This window comes from Sminthopsis crassicaudata, chromosome 1 (genome assembly GCF_048593235.1).
Source record: "Sminthopsis crassicaudata isolate SCR6 chromosome 1, ASM4859323v1, whole genome shotgun sequence".
Classification (NCBI taxonomy): domain Eukaryota; kingdom Metazoa; phylum Chordata; class Mammalia; order Dasyuromorphia; family Dasyuridae; genus Sminthopsis; species Sminthopsis crassicaudata.
This window is the reverse complement of record NC_133617.1, coordinates 632,048,823-632,062,969: the sequence shown is the minus strand read 5'-3', so window position 1 is coordinate 632,062,969 and position 14,147 is coordinate 632,048,823. Positions and strand designations below refer to the sequence as shown.

The window sequence follows — 14,147 nt, the reverse complement described above, 5'->3', positions numbered from 1 at the left end:
CAGCCAGATTCACTCAAAAAAATTTGGTGGATGTGTAGCAGATAGATTAGAAAGAGTATCTGCCTGAAATAAGGAGACCCATTAGGAGACTGTTACAATAGTCTGAACAAGAAAGAACATTCTAAAAGCAAGAGATAGTATGGATCTAGGATCTGGGAATTCATTATTTAGGAGGAAGGAGGTAGAGGAGAGAAAGAATCTAGAATGATTGATTCCAAGTCCTAAGTTAATGGAGAGATGCTGGTGCCCTCAGTGGGAAGGTTTGAAAGAGGAATGCACTTAGCAGGAACATAATGTCTTCCATTTTGGAGAGATCAAGTTTGAGATATTAGTGGAACACCAAATGTCCTTTGGGCAATTGTCTGTTTAGGACTAGAATTCTGAGGAGGTTTAGTATTTTATATATGGTAGTAGCTCAATAAAAAATAATAAATGATTATTACAAGTATATCATGCATTATATGATATATTTTAATTCTAAAAGTTATTTTATAGAAACAAATGAAAGTATTTTGATAATGTATTTATTCTGTAGGCTTCTATTCAGAGACATGTACTTCATGTGTTCTCTTTCTTCCACCAAATTACATTACAAATTACTTTAAGGATTTATAACTTTAAGTCTGAAAACATTGTTATACTCTGTCTTTCCTATTTTTATTATAGTTTTATCTTCATTGCCAGCAGTTCTTTGCCATGTTGATGAAAAAGGTTATATATAGTTGGCGTGAGTGGAAGATATTAGCAGCACAGATTCTCTTGCCTCTGATTTGTACTGCTATAGCTCTTATAGCCATCAACTATTCTTCTGAAATTTTAGATTCACCTTCTCTACAATTGTCCTTAAATATATATGGTGAGACAATTGTACCCTACAACTTCTCTGGAACTTCTCTGGATCCAAAACTCAAAACAATCTTTCTTCAAACTTTGAATAATGATGGACATACACCCATTCCAGTGAGAGGTAAGAATCATATAGAAAGGTATTGTTGGATTATGAAACTTTGTCAATAGACCTTTTACAAGTAAACAGATCATCCTTGTGTGTTATCTTATACTAATAAAGTCACATGGAACAACTTGCCTTACATATGTCTTCCTTTGGGTCAGAATTTAATCATTGGCACAATGGACACCTGTCTTGTCCATATATTCTGAGAAAATCAGAGGGAGAGACCCATTGAGGAGAAAAAGTTCTATTAGCCTATTTATCTATGGATGGGAAAAGGATTTGGCTAACTGCCATAAACTGATTAGGTGGTTATAGAGTCATAAAGTTGACTTTTTTGTGACTGATAATCAGTCACAAAAAAACTAAGCTCTTCTTTGAGAGTTAAATTCTGAGAGTCCCTTGTGTCTTTACTCTCAAGAAATGATGCCCTGAAAAGTGTTTGATCTTCCCCTTTTACTTACCATTCATCTAAACGAATCTTAGTACTTTCAGACCTTCAGTTTTTTCATGTTATGTTATATCACTTACTAAGACTCAGTGAGTAAAAATGGCTAACACATTTTTATAAGGTAGTTCACATATTTTTATAAGGTGACTCACATTTCTTTCCAACTTTAACTCATCTTATTTCTCCTTGTATATTCTTGAAGACTTAAGGAATCCTGAATACTGACTGAGCTCCATAAGAATAGAAGATTCTGTATAAGCATCTTAGCTTAGGATACTTTATACTGTCAGCAAACAAGACTAATCATAGTTTTTCAAATATACCATATATATTTTCACCTGACCTTTACCCTGAAATATCATGTCATATCTACTCTTCATGTTGAAAGTCTACCTATTCTTATAGCCTCTGCTGAAATTCCATGAAGCTTTCCCTTCTATCTAGAAGTGATCTCTCTGTTCTCTGAACAACATAGTATTATTTTTCAACCATCTAAGGCAGTCATATTTTTGAGCATATGTCTTATCCATGCATAACTAGAATGTAAACTATGTGTCACAGAAGGACAGAAACCAATGTTTGACAAATCTTACACACCTAGGCATCCATTATAAAGCTCCACATCTTAAGCACTCAAAAATATTTTTTAATTAACAAAATTCTTTAAATTGACAGAAAATATAAATACAAAATCAAATTTCAGCAAATCAAGAGAAATATTTCCTTTTTCTATTACTTTTTTCTCTTGAATGAAATATCAATATAAAAGATCATAATTTAATTTGGTTAGAACTTTGATTATGTGAAGAGGTATGATATAAAATAAAAATCGACATATGGGTTGAAGCCAAATCATAGAAAACACTAAACTCCAGGATAAGGGAGTTGTAAATTGTAATTTGTACTCATTGAACAATTTTTTTTAGTATTGTGTGTGTGTATATATATATATATATATATATATATATGTATACATATATATATATATATACACAATATATATATTGTATTGTATTTTTATTATAGCTTTTTATTTGCCCTGAGGCTGAGTTTAATACCTCTGCATTAAAGCAAAGAAAAATTTGGAAACAGAAAAACTAACTAGGAGGCTATTGGAATAATCCAGATAAAATGTGATAGGGACCTAAGCTAAAATGTGAATGAAGAGAAGGGAAAAAAAGAGAATTTATGTTAATTTGTGAGAAAAAGAATTAATAGGACTTAACAACTGTTGAGATATAAGTACTAATAATCAAGGATAGCTTGGAAGTTAAACTTGATAACTGAGAATAAGATAGTACTCAACAAAAATAAAACTGGAATTGTTGGATTTAGGTGAGAAGATAGTAAGTTCCACTTTGGACATGCCAATGTGATAGTATCAAATAATCACTTGTGTGAGATTGGAGTTTTGCAGTGACAGGATCTAGGTATACAGATTCATGGGTCATTTGCATAGTTCTGATAGTTGAATCCATAAGAACAGATTAGATCGCCAAAGAGTCTACTTAAGAAATGAGATCTGTATGGTAAGAAGCCTAGGATAGTTGAAAGAATGCTGAACTTAAAAGACAGGGAGATCTGGATCTGATTCTTAATTACTGTTTGATTGCAAGACACTTAACTTAATTGACCCTCATTCCCTCATATGTTGAATGAAGAGTTTGGACTAACTGGACTAAGGTCTTTTGAAGCTCCAAGTCCTATTAAAAGAGAACAAGAAGGAATAGACAGATGGGTAAGAAAACCAGAAAAAAAGCAAGGCCACAGATACTAAGAGAGGAGAAATTATTCAATATTATCCAAAATTATCCACATTATTCAAGTTTCAGTTGTAGAGAGGTTAAGGAGATTGAAGGCTAAAAAAAAGCTATTAGAATTAGCAATTAAGATCTGATTCGGGGGTAGAGCCATGATGGCAGAGCAAAGCTGGGAGCTGCTTAAACTTTCCTAGTTTCCCTCGGAAATCACATGAAGCCAAGCCTCTGACTAGTGTCTGACAATGAAACCATTCTCCTGCTCAAGATTGATTGGAAGAACTTCAAGAAAGGTCAGTCTCACTAGAGTGAAAGGGGTGTTCAGCCCAGCACACACAGAGTCTGGGAAAGCCAGTGAGGGGATATTAAACACAGTAGCAGATCAGTCCATTGGGCAGCCTCCAGTCCTAATACAGGCTAATTACCAGCCCAGGAAACCAAGCTGTTGCCTGGAGAGAGCAAAGAGGGCTACCCCTTTTGTGAGCAAGACATCAAACACAAGAGGTCCCTGTGTCCAAAGCCAAGGCTCAGAGCTGCAGAAGAAGCTTGGAATATCAACTCCTGCACCCCAAGAGCAAAGCTTGACCATAATGGTTACAAAATGAGGAGTTAGGGGGAAAAAATGAGCAAGAAACAAAAGAAGCAAAATGTAGAAAGCCATTATGGTGATAGAGAAGACCAAAACATCAATTGAGAAGAGGACAAAATGCTTACATGGGAAATATGAATTGGTCTCAAATCCAAAGGGGCTTCTTGGAAGGGCTCATAAAAGAGTTTAAAAGACAAATAAGAATCGTAGAAGAAAAATTAGGGGGGAAAAGATAGGAATGAAAGAAAGAGTCAATAACTTAGAAAGGAAAACAATTCTTAAAAATAAAATTGGCCAAATGCAATGCAAAAAAATGCAACAACAACAACAACAACAAATCCACTTTAAAAAACACCCTGAAAAGTAGAATTATTCAAATGGAAAAAGAAATACAAAAGCTAACTGAAGAAAATCACACATCAAAAACTAGATCCAGGCAAATGAAAGCTAATGACTTTTTGAGACATCAAGAGTCAGTCAAACAAACTAAAAAGAATGAAAAAAATGGAAGAAAATGTAAAATACTTCATTGAAAAAATAGCCAACCTGAAAAATAGATCCAGGAGAGGCATTTAAAAAATTGTTGATCTATCGGAAGGCCATAACCAAAAATAAAGAGCCTGGATAACATTCTTCAAGAGATGAAGGAAAACTACCCTGATACACTAGAACCAGAGGGCAAAATAGTCATGGAAATAATCCATCAATCACCTCCAAAAAGAGATCCCACAAGGAAAACCTCAAGAAACATTGTTGCTAAACTCTAGAATTAACAGTTAAGAAATAATTGCTAATGTTTGAAAAAGGTCAAAAGCCATATTTTTTTATCTTTTTTCTTCTAAACTTAACAAAAAACAAAATAAACACTTCCATATGAAGTATATAACAGGAATAAAAGATTGTTTTATATACACTATGAATATTATATATAGCTTATTTTTTTTAAGTATTAAATTCAACTGAAACTTTCAAAGCTGCTTTCATCTGTTTCCTTCTGGCATTGTCTGATATCTATGATATATAGAGAATGGATCCAAATATATATAAGAACAAGAGCAATATAAACAGGCAGTTCTCAAAAAAAGAAAAGCAAGTTGCTGACAAACATAAGAAAAAAGGCTATAAGTCACTAAAAATAAGAGAAGTACAAATTAAAACAACTTTGAGGTTTCACTTCACATACATTAACTCTTAGTATCTTGGGATACATTGGAGCAAAATAGTTTTACTTTGCCAGGAGCAGCTAATTACTCTTAATTGTCATCTTGGGTATAACTCCATATTGGCAATTTTTTTCTCCTTTCCAATCCAAGAGTCATTTTTCTTGACAGAAAAGACAAAAATGAAGCAGCTATCCCTTCTCTCTTGCTAGTTTTTATTCTGTTCACCCCAAAGAGTTTTCTCTTTTCTTTGATCTGCTACCTTCCCACAGTACTGATTAAGGAAGTGAAAGCTTAAAAAAAAACTTAACCTTAGCTTCTCCTGAGCTTTTTTAGCATTCTTTTCCTATGGGAGCAAATCATGCTTTTGTATTTGTGCTGATTTCTCCTACCTTATATTTTCTGTAGATATATTGTCTAAATCTAAATTAGTTGATGAATTATGTTCATATTAGTCTTTTTAGATAACGCCTATTTTTTCCAATCAAAATTATTTTTCTTCATCTCTTTAGAATTTCATTTCTGAAATTTTCCCACCCTTTTTATTTTCCAGTATAGGAATTTAGCCCATGGAACTCCTACCTAACCTTTCTCTGAACACTTTGAAATCTCCTCTTCTAAAATCCAGGGTAACATACCAGACCATGCTTGATTTTCCTTTCCATCACAAAATCTAGGAAGGAATAGGTCATTTCCCTTGAGGTTACCATTATTTCCATCACAAATGCCAGTCTTTCCTTGATACTAAGAATTAATTACAGAATAGAATTCCGTTTTGTTGATTATTTTGCCTTTTAAAGAGTGTAAATTATCATTAAGGCAAGTCAACAAATTGGCCACTATTATTTTGGCAGAGAGACATCTCTATCTGAACTCTGGATAATTGAAGTTTACTATATAGAATCCACAATGCCAGAATTGTGATGTTACCCCCAACTCATCTATTTATTTTTTTGACCAGGTAGTCTGTTACATAAGCTGATTACAAAATCATTTGTTTCTGCCTTAATATGTCTTCCCCTGTGTGCTTTCTAATGTGAAGGAAATGGTTTACTGATGAAAACATATGATTAGATGCTTTATAGTTGTCCCTGACACCATGGCAGGGGTAGTGATGTGTCCTGTGAGATCTGGGGAGTTATCACAGCAAGAAGGAACAAGATGAGATATGTGCTGGGGAGACTAGAAATCTTTGAGGGGATGAGACATGTGCCGCACATTGAAGCTACAGTTGGCCCAGGCCACAAGAAGCCAGCATTGCAGGGCCACTAGTTTCAAACATAATGTTTTTCTATTGCTCAGGTGATGGTTTACTTTGTTTCTAGTTCCAATAGGGAAAATGTATATTGACTAAATGTATGATTTTGTTTTCTCTTCCTAGACAACCTGGACAATGAACTGCTTTCTAAGGCAAAAGAGAATGAAAACTTTAATGATTATCACCTTACAGCATTTTCCTTCAAACAGTTCGGAAATCACACATTAATCACTGCTTTCTTCAACAATCAGGCATACCATACTCCTTCCATAGTAGTATCAGTTATAGACAATATTCTATTCAAGTTTCTTTCTGGTCCACAAGCTTCCATTACTGTCTTCAATCATCCTCAACCTCGAAATGAATTGCAAATTGCAAATGATGAGTATTTTTGGTATGTGTAAACTTTCCTTTTCCTGGGATTGAGTTTTTCAAACCTGCCACACTTTACCATATGCAGCTATTTTTAAAAATCCTCTTTATCTATTATGTTCTGGAATATGGCTGCTACTAGAATATGGCACAGTCCTCTACCTATTCTGTCTCTTTGCAGGGGCCCCACGGGAATTGACATTGCTGTCCACTTACTCTATGGAATGGGTTCATTGGCCAGTACATTTTCAATCATGGCAGTTGGTGAAAGAGTCATAAAGGCAAAGCACATCCAGTTTGTCAGTGGGGTCTATGCTATTAATTTCTGGCTGTCTTCCCTATTGTGGGATCTCATTATCTTCTTCATTCCCTCTTTGCTGCTGTTGGTGAGTAGTGAGTATTATGTTTTGGGGTAGATTCTCCTACATATCACAAGTTTTCCTTTTGTCCAATAATATATATAGAACTGAATTTTAGGTATTTGTGCTCTGTTATTTCTCCTACCTTACATTTTCTGTTATATATTTTAGGTTCTCTTTCTTTTTTAACCTTTCCTCAATAAGGAAGTCCTTAGAAGTCCCAGATATAGAAGTGGTCTTATCTAGGATTAGAGCAACATATATTTATTTCCCCCTTGTTGCCCCAAGTTTTAGGGAAATTATTTCTTTTTTTGCTATTCTGGATTAATTTATTTTTTACTTTGATCACTTTCTCCTCTTCTCTAAAAACTGTGTCTCTGTGCTTTAGGTGGTGTTTAAAATCTTTGATGTAAAAGCTTTCATTGAGGACTACCACTCTGCAGATATATTGCTAATATTAATGATTTACGGCTGGTCTGTCATTCCCCTTATGTACCTAATGAGCTTCTTATTCGTAACAAGTGTCACTGCCTTCATAAGACTCCTCATGTTCAACTTCTTCTCAGGAATTGTCACCCTAATCGTTTTTCAAATCTTAAGCATAAAGGGTGAGGGCATCAGCATTTACTTCCTTCTTACAAACACATACTGAGTCCTTACTCAGAGGTAATAAATGAGCAAGTAAAGAATAATCAGTTCTGTAAGGGAACATCACTGAACAAGCAAGTCCCTTAATGTCAAGCCCATGCCTCACAAAGGTCAGACTACAGGACTAAATCAGATTAGCTAATACTGTTTAGAATTCAGGTTCTTATGGTAAATTTATCAACTCCTTCATATTGAAAACATACACTTAATGAAATTACAAGGGACAAATGGGCCACCTCAAAAACTGAAATAAGTAATAAGATTTTATCTACAATAAAAAGGGGCCTTCATTTTATAGATGAGGAAATTAAAGCCAAAGAAAGTGCATTGTCCACAATCATATAAGTAATAAAGGTCAAAGGCAGGTGAAAACTGGCATTCCATTTTTTCTACAGTCTTCCCAGGATAGCCTATATTTTATCAATTTGAGTTGGAGGACTTTCATTGATTAGGAGTTCCCCTGATCAACCTCTTACACATGAAAAATTAACTGACAAATAAATGTTAAATTAATATTATAGATATTGTATAAGTTTAGATGAGTAATCTCTTAAGTGGAATTTCATGGGCATGAGTTTTGAGCTAGGTATTAAGATTAATTAAAATAAATTAAATTAAAGATTAATCAAATATCCAATATATTTTATATAGGTGTGTGTTATATTGAAAGTTGTGGAAGATAAAGAATATATTCCTATCCCTATCCTCAGGTCTTAATGAAATCTGTTTCTACTTAAGATTATTAAATGGAACAATTAGTCCTAATGTGGACTAATGGAGTTTGTACAGATAAAATTATCAAGGAAGGTATTCCAGGTAGAAGAAACAGAATGAACATTAAATACATGAGTAAAGTTAAAAATAAAGTAGACTATTTTAGCTGGAGTTTAGGCTAGGAGGGGTGGTTAACAGAAGATAGAGGATAGAAATATAAAATTAGGGTGATACTGTGAAGGCGTTGATGCAAGGCTAAGAAATTCACATATTTCTATAGCCATTAATAATTTCTAAGGGAGTAAGCTTTAGGAAAATGAATATTGTAGTAGAGCAAAGGACTGAAACAGGGAAATCAACCTAGTTCAGTAATCCAGGGAAAGACAAGTTGGCAGCAGTAAAAGTCAAGTGGTAAGGATAGATGCAAAAATTATTGCAGACAGAATTAATAGGAATATAGATTTAGTACTTGAATAAGGGACCTTATAGATTATTTTTTAATCTACTCACTTTACAAACTGAATCTCAGAGGTCACATGATTTAAACAAATTCATATAAGTATATTTGGCATAGCTGAGATTTAAAAGATAGGTACTCTGACTCCAAATAGAGCATTCTTTCCACTCTATTTCCACTGCCACCCCAAAGGCTTAGTTGAGTGGCTAAGGGGAGGGTAAAAAAGATTTAAAACTGGTACTGAAATTTCAGGGTTTGAAACTGGAAGAATAGTGCTAGCAGTGATAGACACAAAGAAGTCAAAAGTAAAAGCAGATTTTGAGGGAAATTTTACTTTATTTTTTATAATGTTGAATTTAAGATACCAGTAGGATATCAGACAAGAGATGTCCAATAGGCAGTTTGAAATATAGGAATAGGATTTGAGTTAGAGCAGGACTGGAGATAAAAATTTTAGTAATTTACATTTACATGAGATGATAGTTGAAACCATGAGAGTAAATAATCTTTCATGGTATAAAAAGGGGGTGAGAGAAAAAAAAAAGAATAGAGAGCAGAAAAGAGATCCAGTTCAAATCATATCACAGTAGAAAAGAGTTTCAGGAAGAAAGCAATCAACAATCACAATTTACACAAAAGGATCAAAGACTACAAAATTAACTTAATCTATACTATTTTCCTTCACAGAATTAAAATTGGAAAAAATCGCTACATTTCTGGAAAGAGTATTCTTCCTAATACCTAGTTACAATTTAGGGATGTGCATCAAAATTTTCTACAACAACTTTGATGCCAAGAAATACTGTACTTCCTCTGATATTACACTCTTTAGTTGTGAACTTAACGGTGAGTATCCATCCAGCCCATTCATCCCTATATTTACTATAGCTAGTGTAGACAATCCCTTCTCTTTATTGTTTATTCAGGTAAAACATTTGAAGATACAGGTAAAGCTTGTTTCTCTTTCCTATTCTAAAGAAGTAGAGTCATCAAGGACTACTATCAATTTAGAAAAAACTTTTACAATGGGGGAAAATCTATGTGAAGCACATTGGACCCTTTGAGAAGACACAAAGTAAATTCATAATGGTCAAGGATTCATGGACTAATTTAGTTCATTTATTAAACGTCTATGCATAAGGCAATAAGTCCTCCTGAAGGTGGTTTTCTAAAAATAAAACATATTAATCCTTTCAGGCCTCTACAACAAGGCTGAGCATTTTTAAAACAAAAAGAGATTTATCAATGTCCTCAATTGTCCAAAAGATTTACTTGACTTTTGGACATGGCAAAAGCCATGACTTTTTTTATTTAACATTCAGCAAATGAGGCAAAAGGGAAAATAATAAGAATAAGGAAAAATAAGAAATAAGAAAAATAATGTGTTCTTGCTGTTGGAGCTGCCTGGGAGTAGCTAGGTATTACAAGTTACCATGTCTATATTCCCACTCATAAACACTGTCAGAGTCCTAAATATCCTGTGTTATTTACTATTATGGCAGTAGCTTGGAAATGTTGTTAGTAATGGCATGATTAAGCTCTAATATTGACCTTGGGAAATCTTCAGTTTATATTTTTAGCTTTAGAACAGCATGAAAGAGGAGAATGCAAAGCACCTTGCTATGAACAAGAGTGGCATTGCAATAATAGAAAAGAAATGAAGAAACTTTGGTAATCTTTTCCCATCAGAAATGTAATATTGACTTTGTTGTACATAGTATAAAATCTTTCTCTAAACATTTACCTTTTCTGTGGACCCTCCACATCATCATATTGAATGTTCCTGCAGATCAAAGAAAATAAGGATGATATGGAGATGAATTAATGTTGCTATGATGAATGATCTGCCTTTCTCTCTGTCATTTAAGTCCCTCTTTGGGAAATGACCTGGGAATCTTAAGTACAGTAACTAAGTACAGTGAAAAAACTTGAGAGTTTTAAAATGAACATAATTTCATTCACTATCCCCAGATATAAAATATGAAGATGATTTCTATGCATGGGAAGCTCCAGGAATTGGAAAGTTCTTGATCTCACTGGTTATCTCTGGCTTTTTTTTCTTCAAATTGCTTTTATTCATTGAGGCCAACATTCTCTGGAGACTGAAAATCCTTCTAAGTCTCCTCTTTAGAGCTCGGACTTGGGTGAGTGACTAAATATTAATTTAGAGATGACCTCGTGAAGTTTCTTTCCCATCCAACTTTAGGCCAGATAAAGAAGCTACCTTCACACTCTCCTTTACGGGAAGGGAGGAAACCAACTCTTTGAAGCTCACTATCCTGTAGTTGGGAACTTTTTGAATTAGACACCTTTAATCCTCTTTCTTTTCCATTTTTCATTTAATATCATCAAAACATAACAGAACCACTTCAAAGCCTTGTTTAATTGAATTCTCTCTGTAATTTCTGATCATAATGGGGGTCCAAGGGAACATATACATCATCTTCTCATATGTGAATGTATACTTGTTTAGTTTTGTTCATTCATATTTACCTTTTTATGTTTCTCTTAATTCCAATGTTTAACCTTAAAAGTTCATACTTAGCTCTGGTCTTTTCATCAGGAATGGAGTGAAAGTCCTCTATTTCATTAAAGAATCATTTTTCTCTTGTAAGATTACACTCATTTTGCTAGGAAGTTATTATTGGTTGTAAGCTATCCTTTGCCTTCTTGAATATTATATTCTAAGCCACCCACTCCCAAATAGTAGTGACTGCTAAGAATTCTGGGATCTTAGCTCTGGCTTCTTGGCACTTGAATTCATTCTTGCTTGCTTGCTGTTAGCAGTATATTTTCTTTGACCTGGAAGCTCTGGATTTTGACTTTCATAATCCTATGGTTTGGGGTTTTTTTTGGGGGGAAGAGGGATTTCTTTCAAGAAATGACCGTTTAATTTTGTATTTCCGTTTTGCCTTTGATCCTAAAAGATTTTTCCCTGGTATCTTAAAATAAGGTTTTTAGGCTCTTTCTTTGATTATAACTTTCAAGTAGTCCAGAGATTTTTGAATTTCTTTCTTCTTAATCTGTTTTCTAGGTCAGTTATTTTTGCTACAAAATAGTTGTATTTTATACTCTCTTCTATTTTGTTTCCAAATTTTTGACTTTGTTTTCAATTTTCTTATTGTTTCATGGAGCTGTTAGTTTCTATTTAGTCCATTCTAATTTTTAGGGAATGTGTTGCTTAGACAAAAATATGCTAATCTTTTACCAAATTGTTCATTCCCTTTTCAAATCTTTATTTTTTTATCTCCCAGTTCTTTTTCAATTTTTTCCTCTAGTATTTAATTTATAAAAATATATTTTTAAAATGTTAACACTTACTTTATGTTTTCTATTATCTAGTTGAACTTGTGCCCAAACTCTGTTTTTCATTGAGGCTTTGCTTGTAGATATTTTTGTAGTCATCCTCTTCTGAGTTTATGTTTTGAGTGCCCCTATCATAATTATCACTTTTTATAGTAGAATTCATTTTCTTTTTTTCATTTTTCCAGTCTTCTTCCTGACTTTTAACTAAGATTTAAGCTAAGATTTACATGCTTATGGAGGAAATATTTGGTTTGACCTTCTGTTATCCTAAGTCCTATTGCTTTCTTAAGGTATTAAGTTTTGTTTTATTTCAGAATTTCAAGACTCAGGCTAGAGATTTGCAAGTTTTCAGATCTCACAAAATGATATGATCTATGAGAAATCTGAACACTGCTCCCCCACCAATCTAAATTTTTTAAGTTCCTGACAGTAGGTGCTATTTAAATGTTAGCCAGTGATTTTAAGGAACTCCTTGTTTAATTATAGGAGCAATATTAAAAATGTAAAATCCAGGGGAAATTAGAGATAATCAACAGGAAAAACACTAGCACTTAAGGGGATCCAGAGAAGACTTAACCATTCCTTTTTCAAGCAATTGAACCAATCAACACTTGAAATAAAAGTTAGTTTACTATCCATTTCATTTCCATTTTGTTACATTCCCTTAAACTTGAAACTTTTGTCTGAATGTCTGTTATTTTTAAAAGGAATGTGTTTTTATAGCAATTTTTTTTGTTTTGTTTTGTTTTGTTATTATTTTCATATCCTCAGTGTTTGGCCCTATTTTTAAAATTAATTTTATAATTATAATTTTTTGACAGTGCATATGCATAGGTAAGTTTTTTACAACATTATCCCTTGTATTCACTTTTCCAAATTTTCCTTTCCCTCCCCTAGATGACAGGCAATCCCATATATAATAAATGTGTTACAGTATAACCTAGATACAATATATGTGTGTAAAACCAAATTTCTTGTTGCACGCTAAGAATTGGATTCCGAAGGTATATTTAACTTGGGTAGAAAGACAATAGTGCAAACATTTTACATTCACTTTCCAGTGTTCCTTCTCTGGGTGTAGCTTTTTCTGTCCATCATTGATCAACTGGAACTGAATTGGATCTTCCTTATGTTGAAGATATCCATTTAAATTAGAATATGTCTTCATACAATATCGTTGTTGAAGTGTGTAATGATCTTCTGGTTCTGCTTGTTTCACTCAGCATCAGTTGATGTAAGTCTCTCCAAGCCTCTCTGTATTCCTCCTGCTGGTCATTTCTTACAGAACAATAATATTCCATAACCTTCATATACCATAATTTACCCAACCATTCTCCAATTGATGGGCATCCATTCATTTTCCAGTTTCTAGCCACTACAGAAAGAGCTGCCATAAACATTTTGGCACATAGAGGTCCCTTTCCCTTCTTTAGTATTTCTTTGGGATATAGGCCCAGTAGTAGCACTGCTCCGATCAAAGGGTATGCACAATTTGATAACTTTGGGGGCATAATTCCAGATTGGATAGCAATTGTTAATCCATGAAGCTAAAAGATATTTCATTTCTATCATAATATTTTGATTCCTTATAGTTGTTCACAAACCACAAAAAGATGCTACAGCTTTTTCTTTTATTTCACCTACAACCTTTATAATATTACATACCATAGATTCAAGCATTCCAACATCTTGTCCTATTTTAGAATTGCTTTGATCAGTTTCATGTCATTCTATTACATCAAATTTTTGTTCTAATGTAATAATAAGCCTTTTCTTTTTTACACAGGAAATGTTTCCAACTGAAGTATTCTTCCTTTTGTCCATTAGGTTAAGGACTTTTTTCAAATCAATTAACATAATTGGTAATGTGATATGTGGCAGCACATCACAACCACAGGCAATAATAAATGACATAGTACTGTGTTAAAACCCCTAACTTGTGTGTCATTAATTTAATTTTTGCTCACAGTAAATGCAACTTTGTTTCATTTTATAATTGATACTAAATCATATTTCACATTATTAAAATTCACATTAATTGTGCCCTTTTTTATATGAATGTAATGAAATGTTATTGTGCCCTAAGAAATAATGAAATGGACAACTTCAAAAGAAACTGTGAAC

At 33.4% G+C, this 14,147-nt stretch overlaps 1 protein-coding gene across 6 annotated transcripts in view; it reads left to right on the top strand.

Annotated features, from left to right (window-relative positions):
* The window catches only part of LOC141551315 (phospholipid-transporting ATPase ABCA3-like), a 230,654-nt gene that overhangs the window by 174,190 nt on the left and 42,317 nt on the right, over nt 1-14,147 (top strand). For all 6 annotated transcript variants that reach the window (XM_074282818.1, XM_074282817.1, XM_074282822.1 and 3 more), the window contains 6 exons: nt 667-967; nt 6,291-6,561; nt 6,721-6,925; nt 7,287-7,506; nt 9,405-9,563; nt 10,689-10,861. In XM_074282818.1, the coding sequence (XP_074138919.1) occupies nt 667-967; nt 6,291-6,561; nt 6,721-6,925; nt 7,287-7,506; nt 9,405-9,563; nt 10,689-10,861 (1,329 nt within the window). The remainder of the gene's footprint in view (nt 1-666; nt 968-6,290; nt 6,562-6,720; nt 6,926-7,286; nt 7,507-9,404; nt 9,564-10,688; nt 10,862-14,147) is intronic.